The sequence below is a fragment of the Halichoeres trimaculatus genome, unplaced genomic scaffold, assembly GCF_033239565.1.
Source record: "Halichoeres trimaculatus isolate MK-OKI-2021-1 unplaced genomic scaffold, fHalTri1.1 fHalTri1_scaffold_14, whole genome shotgun sequence".
Lineage (NCBI taxonomy): Eukaryota > Metazoa > Chordata > Actinopteri > Labriformes > Labridae > Halichoeres > Halichoeres trimaculatus.
The window spans coordinates 14,381,757-14,402,468 of NW_027437192.1; the positions used below are offsets into that span (position 1 = coordinate 14,381,757).

The window sequence follows — 20,712 nt, forward strand, 5'->3', positions numbered from 1 at the left end:
AAACTGAGGCTTTGGTTTGTAAATCATTGTATAATTATCTCCTGAGGGGAGGTGAGATCATGGTGGTTTCCAAGAATATAATCTAGTTTAAAAGAAAATCAACTCCAAACACAAGAACTGGACGGAACAGACTGTGAATCCTGGGTCTTTCTCACACCAAAATCTCCAAAATATAATCATTTTCCCGCAAAAGTGGTTAGCTGAAAACAAATTACTGACTGCTGGCTTTGCATCCCTGTTCCCAGTGATTGGTGTCGTAGTGGGTGAAATGGTGGACAGGAGTGACCTGATGGCAGCTCAAAGTCCTCTTCCTGCTGCTGCGCTTTCCCAGGACGTTCTGACCGTGTTCCAGTTTTACAGCTACATCTTGCAGCATGAAGTCCAGGACATGGAGACACACCTGCTGCACCTGGCCAGAGAGGGTGAGCAACACAGGAAGACACTTAAATGATCAGGAAGACACTTAAATGATCAGGAAGACACTTAAATGATCAGTCTTCATCAGTTTCCACAGCTTTATCCCACAGAATCTTGCAAAGTGCTGCCGCCATTTAAGATTTTTTTCACAGATAAACTAAAAAGGATTTGCTTTTCAACAGAGCAGTTTGTATCTCTTAGGTGGACTTCAGGACCAGTTAACTGTAAATAAGGTTTTCTTGCACCATAAATAAGTTAAAAATACTTCCTCTTACAGAAATATTGTGTTTTTTTTGTTGTCTTTGGAATTGGTCAGTTCAGTTTTCTGATAAATCCCTGTATCTTTCCTTAAAAACAAAAAGATATCAAGCCAGAGGAGACTCTAGGCTCAGGGATGCAGAAAACGTCCAGCATGTGATTTACTGCATGTTTTAAATGTAAAGCTCTGATGTGTGTCTGTGTCATACTCAGAGCTGTTTGCTGAGGCTCTGCACAGTGGAGACTCGTCTCGTTGTCGAGCCGAGATGGAGGAGGTGCCCGCGTCATCCCTGTGGCCGACGAGCAGCACCCTCAGGGCCCTGGCCTCCCTGCTCACTGCAGAGGACCCTCAGGTTAACAAGGCAGCAGCCGACTACCTCTCTGTTGGAGCATCACGCAGCCACTTCAGGAACAGGGTGAGCAATGCTAGAGGAAGGGTGTTTGTAGGACATATACCAGTTTTGTGTGTGTGTGTTTTAACGAAAAATAACATTTTGAATGGTTTTGACATTTGCCGTTAGCTTTTTTTTATGTTTCTGTGTGTGTGTCTACAGGCAGTGGAGTGCTACACTCAGGCGCTGTCAGAGGCTGGAGGTCAGAGCCAGAGGGCGGCCTGTTCTGCTCTGAGCTGCCTTCAGGTCAGTGACCTCAAACATCGAGCCATGAAATTTCAAACTAAATTTAGGTCTTTGTATAGATTCATGAGTCACATTTCCTGAGTGCATTTCAGGAGGATACCTTAAAAATGTTTCTCATTGGGCACAGTGAGAGCTGTCTGCTTTGATTATATCCAGAATTTAGCTTCTGAATTCTTGTGTAACTTTTTGAACAAGTTGTTCAGAGCAGCTCTAAGTCTTGTCCTGGTTATTCCACAAATATTTACTTCCCAATTTGGAACTTTGCCAAATTTTTGTATTGTTTTCCAGTATTTTAACCTAATATTTTAATTTAAGATATGAAAAGAGCATCATACCACGTCTTTAAGATAATATTTTAAGGCACTCAGTGATGAAAATAATTTTTATTTCTTTGTAGACAAACATACAAAGTACTGTAAAGTAGCAGCTGATACGTTAGTAGTTTAAATAATCTCATCAAGAATTATTCGACTTAAGGTTTTGGGGAAATGTAAGCACTCTTACCCATAGACTGTAAGTAGAGTGGACAGTGTGGCTCCACCTTTTACCATTTTACGTTTTTGAAGCTGTCGGAGTGACATAGTGACAAAAATAGTTATTATTTTTTTCTTTTGAGAGTCTAATCTTTTTTTGGCTTTACCTCCTGACATGTGTTATAATTCCTCCCTAAAATATACAAGAATGGCAGCTCAATCATAGTTAAACATGACCCAAAACCTTGTTTTAAACTTCCCATAACTAATAAAAATGAAATTTTTCAGAAAAAAAAGACTTGAATACAAGGCAGCCAAATGATATCTTCAAATCACCACAGCAATCGGATGTGGGAAACATTTCTAAAAGGTGTAATTATTTTTTAAAGTTTGACCACAGCGCATCTGGAATGGCTGGGGGGATTGATTTTTTGACCTACACTGCAGCCAGCCACCAGGGGGAGCAGTTTCTGTGGCAACTTCACTTCCAGCCAAGCAAGATGGCGTCCATTATTTTTTACAGTTGATAGTTTTACCTTATCCTGATTGCTATTACCCAAGAGAGCTATGCACTATACAAATACAAAGTCAAACTTCAAATTGTTGGTTATTATAGAGGATGAAATTATTTCTACTCTCTCAACTCTCCGTCTGTCTGCCTGTCCATAGGCCGTGGAGAGCATCAGGGCGGTCGTAGCACTGTGTGACTCAGCAGACGAGGAGCTTCGCCACGTTGCAATAGAAACTCTGCTCACATTTGGTAAGTAAACAAAAATCAAATGTCACTCAGCTTAATTTTTCTTCACCTCCTCTAATCTTTCTGTTGTTCACAAACTGTTTATACACCTAACTGGAGTGTTCAGATGCGGCCAATTTTTCAATCACTCGTACCATCCCAAACCTGTCTTTTTTTCACTCTCACCTGTATTCGACCACCTTTGGGGATTATTATAGATTTCTCTTGTGTGTTTTTGCCAGGTGAGGAGGGTCGGCTGGCATATGAGCAGCTGGATACAGTGCCGAGGGAAATGATCCGTCTTGGCACACGGCGAGGAAACGCCGTCACCACTGCCTTCTGAGCCATTGTGCCACTGAAAAACATCACAGATTACATCTAAGGACAGCACTGCCCCCCCTTCCCTTAACCCCCAGCTATAGCCCACCCCTGACACACTGCACACCTCACAGGGCTGTTAATGACTGATCATTTTTATTGATCTGCTTTTTTTTGGTTCAGACTTTAGGGATCACCACATTAGAGCACTGTTCCTACTTATACTGCCTCCTGAAAGGATTGACACCAAACAATAACTCTTAACCACAAAGACACACAGCCCAAACTCCTGTACACTCAGACCACTTAACTCCTCCATCATTTCCACTCCCTACACTTCCCTTTTCTCCCTCCTACCTGCCTTCTGAGCCAGGCAGAGCGGTCTCATTAAGTTTAACTGGATTGCACAAGTTTGACTGGATGAATGAGACGCTGAAAGTTACTCCAAAGACTGTGGACACTATAATTTGATCAGTGCATCTTCACATTGACTTTGTCAACAAGTTACACACCACAGCACACAACACTCGTATCACTCACTCACTGATTAATTATCACCTTGATTGGTACAAAGTTGCTTGTGTTACATGCTCTACTCTGACCTTTGTATAATCACTGTTTATCATATGTTTTCTTTGGTGGTTTTGCAGCGCTTTCAGAAGATTTGCACTGTTATGAGGCATGTAAATATGGCATATTTTACACAGCCAGTGTAATTTATGTGCTTGTATTTAAAAGATATTTTTAAGTTTCGTTTTCTAGTACGTTCCATTTTTGAGTTTCAGGGATTCTTGCACAGTTGAAAGATGTGTGCGCGGAGACAAGGACGACCATGGCTATGTTGAGCACGGCTTCTGAGAAAAAAAATTGTTTGAGTTATGTAGTTCCAGTTGATGCTACGCTAAGGTAAGCTAGTCGATAAAAGAAAATGATAATGGTGAGCACAGTGCCCTCAGTTCCTGCACTCAGCAGTTTAAACCTGAGTTTTCTCATACTTGCAGTTGAACAAGTGCAATTTTTTGTACATATGTGACTCTTTTGCACCTAGCATTTGATAACGTTAGCTTCGACCGCCTGAGCCTTTGAAGTGGTCGAGCAGATAGGCTCCACAGATTCACGCTTTTGTAAATGTATTTTTCCTAACTGGTACAGAGCCAGATAGGAGCAATAAACCTGGTAATGGATGGTGAACTTTCTCAGTTACTGTATAAAGAGGAGGATCCTGTGATTGTGTGAAAGTTTAGCCTATGTTTAGGCTTACTCCACGTTCATACAGGTGTGATGTATTTTCTGTATGAAAAGCTGCAGAATGAAGTGTTAGTTTGGTACGTCTTAGGTCTATTTTTTTCCCTGCATCCTAAATTATATGAGGGAAAACTGGCCTGGGGGAAACACCTTAGTCTAACTTTTCTCATCGTAACTGTACTACTGAGTCTTGTGCAAAAGCACGAGGACAAAACTCACCTGTGTTCACACATCTTATTTATTATTTACCCATTTTTATGCTAATATACTTTGGAGCTATACTGTAATTGTGCAAACAGCATTGTTTTGTAAATGAGGTGTGTATTTATGTTCTTTTTGGAGCAGGTCTGGTATTTGGAATATTGTTTATGAGTTCAAAAGAAGGTCTCCATGTTGTATCCATGCAGATGATTTCATGCTTAAAGTAAATTGGAGTTTATTTTGAATGAAATATGATAGATAAATTATTATTTTGGAGATCAGTCTGGTGGTGTTAGAGGTTTCTTATCCCTGAAAAGGTCCCATCATAAAGGGACATTATATATTAGAAAATTTACTTTATTAGTTAGAAGATTTACTATAACCAAAGGAAGGATTAATTTTTAAAAAATGGTCTTTTAATAAGAGCTCTCTACTCATTAAGCAGAATGTATTTTCAGTGTAATATTTGCATTTTGGCCAGAACACTCAGACTTAACTTCAGAAGCACAATTTTGAAATAAGACAAACCCATAACATTGGATCCTGTTACATTTGGTTCTAACTGCACAGTCCAAAAGCCATATTGATTGAAAACAAGTGGTAATATTTTTATGAAATGTATTTTTCTTTTGTATTATAACCTGTAAATGTGTGAAGTTGATACTAAAAGCTGAAGATGTTTTCCCCATATCACCTTTTGAAAAACATGGTCCACATTTTAAATAATTTCTTTTATTTCCTCCATTATGTGAATAGCATTACAGTATTTTGGTTAAGTATCTAATTCATCCACTCATTCAGTGTTTCTTCTTTTCAAGAGTGAGCTAATTTCTTTTTACAAACTCGCAGCAGATCAGTGTTAAGATAAGTTGATTTATTGGTTGTTCAATTCCTAATCACTGCTTACTACAAGTTGTCAAAATGTGCACATGTAGAGACCAGTTATGAGGATTACTCTTGATACTTTGTTCAAACTGATCTTTTACAGTCTCTCTGGTCAAAAGCTTCTGTTCTGCTCCATCATACTGCATACTACTCTCCTCTGCTGTCAGTATTCCTCTGCTCAACAACAGCTGCAATAAAGTTTATTTTTGCATAATTTAAACAGAAAAACATTGATTTTGTATCAGTCTTAAACTTCTCATTTGTCATTTGGGATGTGGGGTTGGATGTACATCACTTATTAAATTTCTGGACAGTAAGAGCCACACTTCTGCTACAGAGTACTCTGTAGATGACTTGGCAGAAAGGAGAGCCAGAAAAACTGAGAAAGTGCGTTTGTAGTACAGAACTTTTAAAGGTTAGCCAGGCTGAGAGAAAAACAGACCGAGAACATTAGTCTTAAGGCTCTGCAAGTTCAGGTGAGGACAGGGGCTGCAAGAGGAAGTTTTCTGGAAGTTGTTGTGAGAGACAGTTTCATCAGAGCTAGCAACAATTTCATAATGAAGTACACCATTCCTCCCAAAATATAAAAACTCTTACCAGAAACACTGTACATTTAAAGATTCTGGTGCGGGTAATAAAATAAGTGTATTCATTATAAATTAACATTTGAGTATGTCTTAACTTCTACTCGTTTCTCAAGTATGTTTGGGAAGCTGCAGGCAGCACTTCTGAGCCGTCCCTTCAAGATTACCTCAACTATTTTTTTCCACAGAATCTGGACTTTACCTCCCTAAGATCACATTTAAACTAAAGTCCCATAACATTACAGCTTTGACCTTTAGTTAAAAAAAGGTTAGGGAAACAAGATTTTTTTTAAAGTGTTTATTTTACATGTTTATATACACGGGTGTGCCACAAAAAGCACTAGTTCACATTGCAAACCACTACACCCGACAGAAAATGTAACACTATCATTTGGATCAAAACACTTTGAATAAGCCTTTCACAGCCACCACATTCTGATACGCCACAGTAAGAAGAGGACATTAACCATCGCTTCAGTAAATTTAGGTGTTCCAGCAAAACTGACTGTAAGCAAACACGCACAGCACCAGAACCCTGAAACTAAAGCTGGCTGACTGAATCCAGCTTCTCAACTTTTACACCTGTACTTCATGCTAACATTCTTAAATATCTTCAGTGGGAAAAAAAACCTGAGCAAGAACTGGCGGCTATAGCTAAAATTACAAAATAAAACCAGCACCAGACCGTTCAGAGTCAAAACCAGATTCAGGGGCATTTCTAAAAACATTTGTTCAGTTACTGATAAAGCCAAGTCAGTCAGATGTAGTCATGTTTTCCTGCAGAAGCACACACGTGCCATCCTGTACAAGCAGCTTGAAGTCTCATCACATGGAAAACATCAAAGTTAATCCTGATCTTCTGAGGTTCCTGATTCCTCACAGTCTGAGGCCGCTTCTCCCTCTGATTCACTGTGGAAGTAATCAGAGGAGTTGTCATCCTGGGTTGTAGCTTCACCGTTTTCCTCTTCTTTTTCTTCTTCTTCTTCTTCATCCTCGTCATCTGCGTCAAGGGCAATATCCCTCAGTTCTTCCAGACTGTCAGGGCTCTTCCCAGTCAGCCTCTGAAAAGACACCATTTATCAAGCTTAGCTACAGAACTCCTCAAGTAGTCTTTAAAACCAAGCAAGCACAATAAAGATGACAGGGGTAGCAATCTTTTTTTTTTTTTTTTTACCTCGATCATGTCGGCCATGTACTGTACGTGTTGTGCCAGCTCCTGAAGCTCTTCATTTTCACACTTTAGCTTCGATATCTGTTCATCTTTGGCCTCAATGTTTTTGTGTAACTAGGGGGGAGATAAGACATGTCAGGTGAAAGACGGAAAGCACAAAGAAAGGTTTTACAATTGGCACAGAAGTTTAGTTTTGTTTCTCAAGCAGTAAAGAAACTGCTTTTGTCCTCCATTAGGTGCACTTTACATCAGGTTACTCTAAAAGTAAGTGCCACCTGAACTGAGGCCAGCTAAGGTTGACTCAGTCAGTAGGAGCGTGGGAACAGCTCAACTTACAGCTAAACATTAGCCTTCTTAGTGATTAGTAACTCACCTTCTCGTTCTCCTGTAGAACATTGTACAAGGCTTTCCTCCGCTCCTCAGCCACCTCTTTCCAGTAAGCTGAAGGAGGAGTTTCTGCAACAAAAGTAACTTATGGTCAAGATAAAGTCAAGAATATACATTTGGGTAAATTTACACAATGTTTCAGGAGTCTCTGCCCACCTTTGACCATTAGCTCATACGCTTCATTGGACATGCCATCTTCTGAACACTGAGTTTCTTCTGTTTGGGTGGATTTCACTTCTACCTTCACCCTCTTTGGACCTCTTGTTTGTTCTGCACTCCACTGTTTACGTTTGGGAATGACCTGCAGTGAGAAAGTTCATTGTAGCGCTTCATTTTTTAAACCGTTTATGGAAGACCGTTTACAGTTTGTTTTAAAATAAGCCATTTCATACCTTGGCAGACCGTCCTAAATCTGTGTTTACAGCTGAGGGCTTGAGGACCTGCAGGGACTGCCTGGGAGGGGCCATCCCTTTTTGAGAAGGTGAGAAAAAGCTCTGAAAGACAAAAGCAAAATGAACACTTATAGCTAAGCACATCAAAAACATTAGGTGTTAGACTGAAGAGAAAAATCTGACTTGAGACACATGAGAAAGTACCACAACCCTTGTTTTCATTCAGGGCTTAGTATCATTTTGCACACTTAACTTAAGTTACACTGTCACCATGGGAGAGGGCATAAATGAGGTGGCTTAATAACACTGCTGTCATGTGCAACAGGTCTACAGGTGTGGAAACAGCCGTGGGAAAGTTTCTCCTACAGGCTCATCAGAGTAGCTTAACAGCTTGGTTTGTTAATATTTGGCCAGAGCAACACAAGACTGTCAGTGTGTTTCCTTCCCTTAAAAAAGACTGACCTTATGGCTATTTTGAAGTTTGGGAATTCTACAGCTTTGATTCTCAAAGCACTATGATTAAATGAATCAGCTTTTATGGGTATATTTGGATTTTTTTAACTCAACAAGTAGTTTAATTTTAGAGTTATCTGCCCCACGTAGAGAGCTTCTGAGCAATGAAAAAACTTCAGTGATAGTAGGAACAGATCATTGACTGAAACTTGATCAAATTATTCGTTAAATCAATTCTACGTGTTCTTTGCTCGTTGAAACACATCCCCCTTTAATGTTAGAATAAAAACGACCATTGCTGAGAAAACACAGCCGAGCGGCCTTGTGTGATGCACTCATCCCCACAAACAATGGTAAACATTTGTCTGTATTCAACCACTTAATTCTCACCTCTGATGCGTGGGTTCGCTGATTAAAAACAGATAGTTTTTAAATTAAACCATTTCACAACAAGGAACAGTAACTCACCTTGATGTTCTCATTAGACCGCTGCTGGGTGTGTTTAAGCTTGGCACCGAAACTCATTTTCCTTTCGAGGATCTGGTGGGAAAAAGATTTACTTAACGTCACTGATATACAAAATAAGGAGTACAGATATTACACGAAAGAAATGAGCTCATCTATGCCGGTTCAGTTCGGTCATGAAGCCTGAATTTTATATCACACGTGATAACATTTAGTATGCCACGACGTTAAGAAACGTTACAAACGGTCGACTAAGTGGGCTGACGTACGTTTTAAGAACAACTACAAAGACGTACAAACGAAGCAACAGTCGTGGCGTTTAAGAAGCAGAAACTGTGCTCAATATAGGGTAAAGTTACAGTTTAAGAAACCAGAAAACCAACTCACTTTTAAAAGACTGCACCAAGACAGGACGACTTCGGTATTCGTTTTCAGTTGAATAGATCTCGCGCCAGGAGGTTAAATACTCCCACTTGGTCACGTGGTAAAGGCGCCACTCTCAGGAAAGACTTCCTCCGTGCTGATGTTTTTCTCCTTACGCGGTCACATGTCAACACACGTCATATCTTTGTAGTTGACGGTGCAGCCATTTTGGGGAGGCTGTGGTTCGACGAGCTTGTGTGTGCCATTATTAGCTGCCCGAAAAAACACACAAAGAAACCAAACGGAAAAACGTTGGACGACACGCCGTTAAATATGGGCCCACCGGGAGACAGAACACGCCACACGTCGACTGAAAGAACGGAGGATTTCAGCTGGATTGTCGATTTATCTTGACATGGCATGCAGCAGGGCGAGTCGGAGGTTGTGACGACTGAAGAAAAGAAGAGAAAGAAAACAAGCGCAGCAAACATCTCGAAACTTCAGGCGTGGAAGGGGGAGATTGTGTTTAGCTAACGTGTATTTCGTTATTCAGCGTTCTTTGTTGGCTGGCCATCGATTTCCCTGGCCGATATTCGTCCATGTAGCTGTTGACAAGATACGACTGAAGCAAAATATATCGAGCTAAAATGCTGAGCATAAGCAAAAAGAGCTAGTCAGTCACCCCTGCACAACAATTGACTCTCATAGCACTGGCAGCCACATCGAACCGAGCAAGAAAATGTAAACAGGTGGAAAGATGACTGTACGCTAGCCAACTACACACAGGCCTAAATTAAGCCAATCAGTCAGAAGATAAGATGTAGCTTTACCGTTAGTTCACTACTAGTTAGTGTCGGAAGTGAATGCCTAGATTAGCTTGCTAGCTCACCGTAGCTAGTGTGCTAAAAATACGCCCACATCATGACTATCAGCAGTGGCAGCACCGCAGGCCGTTGGCCAAGTGAGTGGCAGTAAGAGTTAAGGAAATGTCAAGGTACTTTCACTGTAGTCCTCGATGTTACCCGGTGCCAATATCTCCTGGCATCTGTAATTACCTGCCATGTTTGTCTGTATCCCCAATCTGTCTCTAACACGCACATAACGCAGCCTCTACAGAAAAACAAACACAAATGACAGCCATGGATGAGGGACTTTGAAATGACCCAAACATTAGAATATTTGTCTGCTTGCTAGTGTCTGTACTTTCAATTTACTAGCAAAAAAAATGGATTTTTACGATAGCTGCCGTTTTTAAGTTAAAATTCACAGAAAAAACTTGGTAAATTTTCAGTTGCTGTTTCATTTATATTCTCTATTCTCTTGTAGGCAGGTTGAAAAAGTTAAATTGGCTTAAAGCCATGTCTTAAAACATGGATTTCTGATAAAGTCATCAGGAGATGTAGTCTTAGCTCGTTGGTCATTCCCCTCCTCAACACTGCCCTAATACAAAAATTAAAATGACATAGTTCTGCCTCTGATTTGTTGACCTTTTCAGTTCGTAGTTAGTGGGTATTTCACAGATCTAGCCTAGAGTTGTTTGATGCGTTGTTTCTGCAAAGGGTAGCTAGCACAATCCCTTATCCACCTCACAAATACACGAGAAGAGAGTGTAGCCAAAAATATTCTTGCACGAGAGGAAGACCCTACCATCAAAATCTAACCATGGGGGACCCAACTTCACGAAGAAATCAAACAAGAAATCGACTTAGAGCTCAACTTCGGAAGAAAAGGGAATCTTTGGCTGACCAGTTTGACTTCAAGATTTATATAGCCTTCGTTTTCAAAGAAAAGGTTTGTCAGCAAAGTGGAATAGTTCATGATATGTTCATAATTCCTACCTGTCCCTCAGCCTTTGCAATGTTCTCAGGAATTCAGCACAAGTGTCTAATTCCTCACCAAATCATGAATAGATATTTCAATGGCGTTTTTATTGTGTCTTGTTACAGAAGAAGAAGTCTGCACTTTTTGAGGTTGCAGAGGTAGTGCCAGTGATGACCAACAATTATGAAGAAAACATCCTACGAGGTGTGCGGGATTCCAGCTACTCACTCGAGAGCTCAATAGAACTCCTGCAAAAAGATGTTGTGCAACTACACGCTCCCCGATACCAGTCGATGCGAAGGGTAAGCTAGCACACTGTATTGGGCTAGTTTCAGAAAAGAGGTTTGATGAATTTGGAGTGTAAACTCTGAATGGATTAACCTTCAGATAACTTTCATATTTTAAGTTTTCGGTTTGAGTCTGGTTAGTCAACTGAGAACGTTTACCTGTGACTCAACTAGAAGCCCCTGTCTAAATAAGGTGTGGTGTTTAAAAAACGAGGACCTAATTTTTTACCAAGGACATCTTATTTTCATCCAGACAAACAATGAATTTGTTTTAAGGTGTTCTCAGACTCTGTTCCCATAGTATCTGATTCAAAGCTTCAGATGCTTCTCTTTTTGTCTCAGGTTTGAGTCACCTCCCTGTCTCAAACAGAAAACTCAGTTCCTCTAGTCTCAGGATGCACAGACTCAGGGTTCAAGCTTAACCAGCTTTGTGAAACAAGCTCCTTTAGTGCAATACCAAAACCTACTGTTTTATTTTTTTACATTATTCCTTCTCTTTATGCTGCAGGATGTGATAGGCTGCACACAGGAGATGGACTTCATCCTATGGCCACGCAACGACATTGAGAAGATTGTGTGTCTGCTTTTCTCCAGATGGAAGGGGGCCGATGATGAACCCTATAGGCCTGTTCAGGTGAGAATGTGGCACATTATCAGATTTGAGAGGCTGAAGAAGCTCTTTTTTAAAAATATTTTTATTGGAGATTCTGTTTATTAGGTGGGTAAAGAAAAAGAAAACACATTTTAGTTACACAACATTCACACCACAAGAACAAAAAGGACAGGACATTTAATCGTCAAAGGGTATTAACAAGTAGAAAAAGGGCATCGCAGAGAAGAGAAGCCCTTTTTATTTTTATCCTTAAGACAGCTAATTCGTGTTTTTATTATGGCAGCATAAGTTTCTGCATTAAATAATCACTCAAGTGGATGAAATGTGTATTTCCTGTAATACAGAGAATTGTTGCACTTTTTTTTTTTAATGGTAGAGATTTTGTTTTCATACTTGCCTGTATTTACTTTAGCAGATATAACTAGTGCATTTCTTAATTCAAGTACCTATTTCTGCTCAACAGGCCAAGTTTGAATTTCATCATGGAGACTATGAGAAGCAGTGCTTGCATGCTTTGGGTCGTAAAGACAAGGCTGGAATGGTCATGAACAACCCAACTCAGTCTGTATTTCTCTTCATGGATAGACAGCACTTACAGGTAAGTCTGTGCACTGAAACCATGAAGTCATTGATACTGAGACCTCAAGCTGTCTCATGATGTATTTTTACCAAAAATGTTTTGTGTGCACTCCCCCCCCCCCAGACTCCTAAAACCAAGGCCACAGTTTTCAAGTTGTGCAGCCTCTGCCTGTACTTGCCCCAGGACCAGCTGACCTGCTGGGATGTGGGAGACATCGAGGATCACCTCCGCCCATACATGCCTGACTAGGGCTCCCTGCTTCACCCAGCTACATAGGGAAAAGCCCTCACCCTCCCTTCTGCCTAAGCCTTCAGAAGCAAATTGATGTACTCATCTTCACCCGTTTCCTTTTAAAATATTTGAACTTGTGCTTGGATCTCTCCTTCTTTTGTTACCTACTCGTTCTCCCCTCCCTGACCTGCAGTCGATTCAGTTCCCATCCTGTTTTTTCCCCCTCACACACCCAATGTTCCTCCTCTCTCTGCCATTTTTTGGATTGGTTCCCCCATTTTTTTTTTTTTAACTTTACCTCCTTTCCATTCCCTCCTACTCATCTGTTTTTGTTTTTTATTTGAACCTGCACGAACATTGATTTTGAGTGGTTGGTTGTTCTCTTGGAGCTGCACTGTCAACAGCACCGGTCATTGAAGGAACTCTTTATGTTGCATCAAAACAGGAACAAACAACACACAGGTCTTCACGGTGGTTCTCTGATGGACGTGTTTTTATATCCTTGTTGTCATAAGAGCGGATTGTTAAAGCTTGTTGGTAATGTCAATGGAGTTTCTAGAACAACTTTACACAATCTTTTGACCAAGGACAGGTGTGAATAGGCGTTAAAACACCTGTATAAGCAAAGAAAACAAGATGAACAATATTTGTCAAATCATATGGTGTAGGTATAGCTTCTTATAAACCGCCTTAGTTTTTTGCTGGACTTTTAAAAAATGTTTTGGTGTCATTTGCTTTCCTCTGAAACATGCTAGGCAGGCCTTTGCTAAAATCTTGAGTGACTTGAAAGGCATTGTGCACAAAGTTGAGACATGTTGGTTAGATGTTGAAGGTCATGGTCACCGTTCAAGCCGCTCATGCACCATTCATTTAAGCTACTGAAATCTGATGTTTTATGTTCTGTTTTGTTCGGGATGTGGGTTGGTGAGAAGCTGAAATGGTGACATTAATGTTTAACAAACCTAACCAAAGTTGCTGTAAGCTAACTGATTTTTGTTTAATTTGACCTACTAAAATGAAGATAATTTGCTGCCATGCTCATAAATTAAAATTGGATTTGCTGGCTTTGTTTTTGTCAAATGAGGTACATATAGTTTTGCTCCTTGTTGATTCAGTGTGTTCAGTTTAAAGGATAAGGCGTGTAACTTCTGGGTTTTTTCTTTTGGTTCTCAAATCAATACTGCTGAGCATATCCCAATACAGTGCAAATTCTGAAAGCATCTGTTGTCCATTTGTTTTATTGCATGTGCATGAAACAGTACCAGTGTTACAGTTGTTTGTTGCAGTACACTTACCATAATGGTACTGCCATTCATTTTCTTTTCATATTGCTTCACAAATATGTAACGGTGGAAAGTTAAAGTGACCAGTCATGATACGTTTTTGTGACATGTTAGACACTTTTTGTTCGTTATCAGGAGTGTAACAAACTATTTACAGGCAGAGGTAAGCAGTTTACAGCGTCAGGCAAAGTCTATTGTTTTAACAGTACACATTCATGATGTGATTTAATGACAGGCACTAACAAGACAGTTTAGCTGTTGCCGAGGTGTTTAGTGTGTCTTCCTTGTGCTATCATCTTCCCTGTGACCTTGCTGGTGAGATCTACAGATGCAAACGCCAGAGTCCGTCCTTGCTTCAGAACCTCAGCTGTGATCAAAACGTCCTCTCCCATTTTGGCAGCACTCATGTATCTGTAAGACATTGACATTTGCTCCAAGTCATTTGACGTTCCTGGAGTCAATCTGTAAGCCAACCTGGGGAACCTACTAAAAGCAAAATCATACGTCAGTGGTAATCAAAAAATGAAATGTGGAATTAAGCTGACACCACACACTTTATGAGGATTGCACTCGTGATAAACAGTTTTTGTGAATGTTGACCTTTCCACCTAAGCCTGAAACCGGTGCTGTAGGTTCAGCTAAAAAAAGCTGTCATACTGTATCCTCTGAATTGTCTTTGGGGCTTTCAGGAGCTGTTTTCTACAACTTGACAAGTAACAACGTGGACTTGGTATGTACAGTTTTCCACTCATAGGACATTTTAATAAGAAGATCCAAAACAAGCATATGAGTGATGTCCACATCTGTTGAGACATTAATGCTATCAATTTCAATCTAAAAAAGTGAATTTAAGAAGAAAAAAAGAAAAGTTAGTATTCACTTTGATGTTAAATACATCGTGGGCTTTAGGTTGTTTGAAGGGTTCAGACACATTTCACAAAACAGCGTATGATATGAAAAACATAGTCATTGTGATATCTGAGCGTAAGCATATACAAAATTTGAGCTTTTGAAGATTCATTCAGAGTCGGACTCACGTGATATTCATATCCACGCTGACTCCCGGGGCTCCTCTCTCGGTGTTCATGATAGCTACCGTGGAGATAACATCGACAAGGGTGGCTGTCATTCCGCCGTGGAGCGTCCCTCCCCGGTTGGTGTGCTCCTCTTCTACTCGCAATTCACACACCAGCTTACCTGGGCTTGCAGACAATATGTTAACCTGAGGAAAAGACATGCAAAAAATATGATGCAGCTAAATAATAAAGTCTCACATTGCTACTTTAAAAAGGAAACCCATTAAAATGAGGAACCAAAATCCTTTACAATCTATATATTCACCTTGCTAAGGACTCGGTCAAACCCCCGAGTATCTAACATAGCTTTCATTAACTGTTTTAAAGAATTTAAAGGCAATGAACCCATTTTTGACGAAATCAATGAGGCCAATGTCAAACTTGTGTTTACGTCTAACCGGAAGCTCGTGCGCTCTAGTATCTGTCCGTCTAAACCGAGAACTGATCTGCTAACTGAACTGAATTTGACATTTAACCACAAGACCTGCGTTTAATATGCAACACAGTTCAAGTTATATTGGAACAGCTTTTATTGTCAATATTAGTGTAATATAAAACGGTTTATCCACGGTCATAAGCAGCACACCCTTGTGTTTTTGTAGTTGTTGTGATTGTAAAGTTCCCCCGGGAGCTTTTTAGTGTTACACCTGAAATAACTAAGAAAACATGCAACAACGTTAGCATTCAGCTCTAATTTACTTGTTCAGTAAATGTGAAGTGTGCCAAAAAGAGATGGCCTCGACATCACACTTGGACAACCCGTCAGTTTCTAATGTGGAAGAAACCAGAACCCGCCTCTGCGATGAGTTTGCTTCAGTCGCGGGAACAGACAGAGCTGTGGCTCAGTGCTACCTCGCTGAGAATGAGTGGGAGATGGAGGTACAGTTCATACGCCAACTGCGACGTTAAACCATACAGGTTATTGTTTCTGCGAGGCAAAGAATGCAATAGCTAGTGTAGAAATACGGATGGATGCTGAAACACCCTCAAATCTCCTCTCAGCAGCCCTAAACAATAAATATAGAGGCTCTTATGTTTTACATTTTGATCCATGGACGACTCTCCGTAACTTCCTCTTACCTGAAAAAAAAAGTCATGATGATATAATGACTTGTGTGAATTATAAACCTGAAAATGTCATTCTACCTTAGTTTTTCTTCAGTGTTGTGTGGTGTAAAACACAAATTATTCAGTATTTTTGTTGTCAATAGGAATGTCATATGTTGCAAAGTATACAGTATGTTTGTGAATGGGTAGTTTAATGGTAGGTTCTATCACCTGCAAATAATTCTTCATATCACAGTCGTTTGAGGGGCTGAGCAACCCGAGAAGTCAGATCCTAATATCACCCCTGTTTTATAGTGTATGAACCTGTTTTTATTACTTCTGGGTTTTTAGACTTTTTTGTGTCAAATCTAAAAAATAACTTCTTGGTTGTCAGTGAAACAAAGTCTCATCAATGACATCAACATGGCGATAAAGTATTGAATCTTGAATCAGATGTAATATGACTGTCAGTCAGTGAGGTACAGTGGCCCTGAAGTGCAAAACACAACAAAAGGGCCACTATAGAGAGGTATTAAAACACCACTCTTTGTAAATCCCTTATGTTAAAAAAATCCATTGAGGATGGTATTGAAATCATCAAGGAGAAGGTTTTAACTTTTCTAATATTATTTTCTTCCATTTCAGAGAGCTTTGAACTCTTACTTTGAGGCTGATTTGGAGAAAGTATTTGAAGAAGATTTTGAAGAGAGTGAATCTATTCCTGACACAAAAAGGCAAAAGATGGAAGAGAAACCTTCACAGGAATGGTAAGCTTACCCTTGCCCCCTGTTTCTTCATGTTAACTTCACAGAAAGTGATGAGCTTAACCCTTTACACAGTGAACAAACTTTGAAAAACTTTCAGCATAGATTTAACTGGAGACAGTCCAGCCTCTGCACGTAAACCATCAGAAGAAGATGAAAACAAACTGTCACTGATCTCCTGGAACGTGGATGGACTTGATACAGACAACCTCGCAGAGCGTGCCAGAGGCCTGTGCTCCTTCTTGGTCTTGTAAGTTTGGTATCATTTGATGTCTTATTTATGGAGTATAATGTATTTGATATCAGTCTTAAATGAAACTATCAGCTGGGTAGTAGAGCTGCTAAAGGTGTAGTGCTCAGTACTGTACACAACGGTCCAGAGGTTATAAAACAAGTGGTTCTTCTCTTTATGTAGATACACTCCAGATGTGGTGTTTCTCCAGGAGCTCATTCCACCGTATGTCCAGTACTTGAAGAAACGTGCTGTCAGCTACCTTCTTATTGAAGGTACTGTATGGACAAAAGACTGTTTTTGACAGTGGGAAGCTAATTCATCTTTGCTTTACCTGCTCTGGGTTATGTCTGCTGTAATGTTTTTGCTTTGTCATCATTGTTAAAAAAATATCTTGAGTGATACCGTGCCTGGGCTAGGCAGGTTAAACTTCATCTAAAATTTCACCTTTCGTGTTGCTGGCCAGGGGGTGAAGATGGGTACTTCACTGGCATGATGCTTAAGAAGTCTCGAGTCAAATTCATTGAGAGTGAGATCGTTACCTACCCCACCACTCAGATGATGAGGAATCTGCTCGTTGCTCAGGTCTGTGCACAGATAGTTGTCTATATCTGTACCATAGGAACAAGTTAATCTCACCTGATGTAACACATTTTTGATTTCTCATTGAAATCAGATAACGTTCAAAGGCCAGAAACTTTGTCTGATGACGTCCCACTTGGAAAGCTGTAAAGGCCATGCAGGGGAGCGGATGACACAGCTGCGAGTAGTAATGCAGAGGATGAAAGAGGCACCTGATGATGTTACTGTTCTATTTGGAGGGGACACAAACCTGAGGGATGCTGAGGTTGTTCCTTTGTATTTGCTTACCATGTGCTATACATGCATCTTGAAATGACTGAAAATGTCAACAGAAATCTACATTTCTGCCTCTTTGTCTCAGGTGACGAAGGTTGGACTGGCCCCAGGTGTCTGCGACGTTTGGGAGCGTCTGGGAAAGCAGGAGCACTGCCGTTACACATGGGACACCAAAGCCAACAGCAACAAGACTGTCCCCTATGTCAGTCGTTGTCGCTTCGACCGAATCTACTTCCGTCCTGCGACGAAGGACGGCATCCCCCGCCTGGCCCCTGACCACATGGCCCTGGTGGGGCTGGAGAAATTGGACTGTGGGCGCTATATTAGTGATCACTGGGGAATTTATTGTAGCTTCTCTTCAGGGTAGAAATAACCTTAGCCCTGAAAAAGACCATTAAAATCTTTTACCTTAAAAAGCAGGGCAGGGTGCCGACCACACGCATACTTGATTTGTGCCTCCTGTTGGGATCTCAGCCCAGCTCTTCTTTCTGTATGTGAATTGTTTTTTTTTAAGTAGAAATTAATAATAAATATTTGAATGTAGAAGTATGCAGAGTTGTGCTATTTTACAGTTAAGCCAAAAATGAGTGCTGAAAATAAGATTTCCCCAAAGGGTTAGCACTTACCATCCATGTTTGATTTAAGTTGAGTTACAGAGATCTTGCAATCATTCTGTAAAACACTACTGTCGTTCACAGATAGTTCATTAAATCAGTCATACTTTTTTTTTATTCCTCAGTGTTTCCACTCTGGTATTTGGGTTCAACACACGTGTTTGCGCATTAAAGAAGGATGAGTGCTCAGTGAAGAAACTAATCACACTTAGCCCTCTACTGATGCCTTTAGTAGCTGACCAGATGGCTCACAGCCAACTGAAACACAGCTATTACATGGGATTTAGGCTGCACACCTCCTGAGAGGAGAGAAGGAAGAGAAAACTGCAAATGACATTAGGGAAAGTGATAGACAGAAAACAGGGGAGGCAGAGACGGGACAGGGAGCTTGTTGCACTTGGGACATGGCACACACACAGGTTACAAACACACATGTAGGCAAACTGGATCATAGAGTGATGGGATGGATCATGGAGACGGATGTAACAGACATGAAGATGAAGGTTTTTGTTGCGTTGCAAAAGAAGCTTGGTTGGGGAAAGAAAGCAATCTGACACCTCTCCAGAAACCAGTTGCAGCTGGTTTTAACTTCCATACTTTTCTCCATGCTTAAGGTTGAACTAGTGAACTCGCCGATTTGTTCCAATTTCCAATTAATGGACAATTGTGACTGATTAAAAAAAAAACAAAAAACTTTAAGGGGTGGAATTAATTTTTTTCAAACATTCACAATACATGGTACAAAAGTATTAAGAGAAATGTTTTAATTATTGATGTTTACAATACAAACGGATTAGGGATCCTGTATCTCCAGAAAGTGGGATATCAGGCTTGCAGTATTGGCATATGACCACTAGATGGCAATATCGAGTTGCAATATTTTTTGTGAAACAACAATGACCTTTTTCTGATCGTTTTAGATTTATGATATACAATAAAAGGAAAATGCTTCACCACCACCACCACAAACTCAGCTTTACATTAGACTCTACATCACGTAAGCTATAAAGCAACATAACTTGAGCTATTACTTAATATGTAGCAACAGCCCAGCAACAAATCCAATAGAAAGAACATTTTTATTTGAATCTGATTTTAGGCTTGGATTATTTTCACTCTCCTTGTTGATTCACAAAACTGTAAGACTGAGAAATGTGGTGTTGTAACATTTTATGTCTGATCATACCTCCATGTGTGAAAGGCTAAAAACAGGCCTATTTAGCTCTTAAAAGTAGCCCTCCAAAAACTGAGTGTTTAAAAGTTGGACCCAAACCTGGTTTGAGAAAACCCACTGGCGAAGCTCCAAGGGACCGTGCGGATGCCCCCTAGAAGTTTCAGAGCCCTTGGGCTACGTTTTGTGGAGTTACAGTCCATTTAGTGGAAAGCTAAAAAAAAAAGACCTATGTAACCCTTAAAAGTAGCCCTTAAAAAAACTGTGATTTTACCAAAGTTGGACCCCAATCCACTTCTGATAAAAAAAAAAAAACAAAAAACACTGCAGGACACTCCTGGGGACCACACAGAACCACCCTAGAAGTTTCATAGTCCTCGGGTTACGTTTTGTGGAGGGACAGCCAATTTGGTTGAAGGCTAAAAACAGGCCTTTTTAACACCCAAAAGTAGCCCTCAAAAAACTGTGATTACCCAAAAGTTTGACCCAAAACCTGATTTCAAGAAAACCCATTGGGGATGCTCCCAGGGACGCACCGACGCACCATAGAAGTTTCAGACCCCTTGGGCAAAGTTTAATGAAGTTACTGCCCTTTGGTGGAAGGCTCAAAACAGGCCTCTAGCCCTTAAAAGTATTCCTCAAGAAACTGCCAGTTTCCAAAATTTGGAATAGAAACCAGATTTTGAGAAAACCCACTGGGGATGCTCCCAGGGACCGGGCAGACGCACCCTAGAAGTTTCAGAGCCCACTGGCTACGTTTTGTGGAGTAACAGTCGATTTGGTGGAAGGCTTAAAACAGACCTATTTAGCCCTTTAAAGTAGCCCTCAAAAAACTGCGATTTTCCAAAAAGTTGAACCAGTGGAGAATATTTGAGTTTTAAAAATAGTCTACAGTGCTCTGTTTCTATTTTTCCTCAAATTCTTTTTGTTATGTTTTTTAGAATAGAATGAATGGAAAGAAAAGGCAAGGGGATGGGATACATGACTGCTTTGTATAGAGAAGCAAATAAGGCAGTAAGACAAACAGTCAGGCAGGACTCAGCTTTGGCAGCAGCAGTTGTGGAAGCTCCCATCCTGAGACTAGTCAGGAAAGGGAATGTCAGGCAAAACCCAGCCCACCATCCCTAGGTCAGAGCAACTACAGGAGCA

At 40.4% G+C, this 20,712-nt stretch overlaps 5 protein-coding genes across 9 annotated transcripts in view; 3 read left to right on the top strand and 2 right to left on the bottom strand.

Annotated features, from left to right (window-relative positions):
* ripor2 (RHO family interacting cell polarization regulator 2) overlaps positions 1–5,384 on the top strand; it is an 85,712-nt gene extending 80,328 nt beyond the window's left edge. For 3 of the 5 annotated variants that reach the window (XM_074687327.1, XM_074687326.1, XM_074687328.1), the window contains exons 18-22: positions 246–422; positions 889–1,091; positions 1,230–1,313; positions 2,456–2,546; positions 2,765–5,383. In XM_074687327.1, the coding sequence (XP_074543428.1) occupies positions 246–422; positions 889–1,091; positions 1,230–1,313; positions 2,456–2,546; positions 2,765–2,865 (656 nt within the window). In that variant the 3' untranslated portion in view covers positions 2,866–5,383. Of the gene's footprint in view, positions 1–245; positions 423–888; positions 1,092–1,229; positions 1,314–2,455; positions 2,547–2,764 lie in introns of all 5 variants that reach the window. The other 2 variants (XM_074687325.1, XM_074687324.1) reach the window with 1 other exon arrangement.
* An 814-nt stretch (positions 5,385–6,198) lies between these two features.
* Positions 6,199–9,139, bottom strand: gmnn (geminin DNA replication inhibitor). Its single transcript, XM_074687330.1, has 7 exons — positions 9,011–9,139; positions 8,627–8,698; positions 7,706–7,807; positions 7,470–7,614; positions 7,300–7,382; positions 6,930–7,040; positions 6,199–6,816 (listed from the first exon to the last, which is right to left on the bottom strand). The coding sequence occupies exons 2-7, from the start codon at positions 8,681–8,683 to the stop codon at positions 6,601–6,603; spliced, it is 714 nt and encodes a 237-aa protein (XP_074543431.1). The 5' UTR covers positions 8,684–8,698; positions 9,011–9,139; the 3' UTR covers positions 6,199–6,600.
* A 68-nt stretch (positions 9,140–9,207) lies between these two features.
* On the top strand, positions 9,208–13,703 carry cunh6orf62 (chromosome unknown C6orf62 homolog). The gene is made up of 5 exons (XM_074687331.1): positions 9,208–10,777; positions 10,933–11,109; positions 11,603–11,728; positions 12,171–12,305; positions 12,411–13,703. The coding sequence occupies exons 1-5, from the start codon at positions 10,649–10,651 to the stop codon at positions 12,534–12,536; spliced, it is 693 nt and encodes a 230-aa protein (XP_074543432.1). The 5' UTR covers positions 9,208–10,648; the 3' UTR covers positions 12,537–13,703.
* A 26-nt stretch (positions 13,704–13,729) lies between these two features.
* acot13 (acyl-CoA thioesterase 13) lies at positions 13,730–15,299 on the bottom strand. The gene is made up of 3 exons (XM_074687332.1): positions 15,143–15,299; positions 14,839–15,023; positions 13,730–14,212 (listed from the first exon to the last, which is right to left on the bottom strand). Exons 1-3 carry the CDS (start codon positions 15,224–15,226, stop codon positions 14,053–14,055), a joined length of 429 nt encoding a protein of 142 aa, XP_074543433.1. The 5' UTR covers positions 15,227–15,299; the 3' UTR covers positions 13,730–14,052.
* Positions 15,300–15,508: 209 nt separating this feature from the next.
* Positions 15,509–19,045, top strand: tdp2b (tyrosyl-DNA phosphodiesterase 2b). The gene is made up of 7 exons (XM_074686881.1): positions 15,509–15,756; positions 16,570–16,691; positions 16,789–16,938; positions 17,104–17,195; positions 17,387–17,505; positions 17,597–17,767; positions 17,864–19,045. Exons 1-7 carry the CDS (start codon positions 15,610–15,612, stop codon positions 18,143–18,145), a joined length of 1,083 nt encoding a protein of 360 aa, XP_074542982.1. The 5' UTR covers positions 15,509–15,609; the 3' UTR covers positions 18,146–19,045.
* The last annotated feature ends 1,667 nt before the right edge of the window (positions 19,046–20,712 follow it).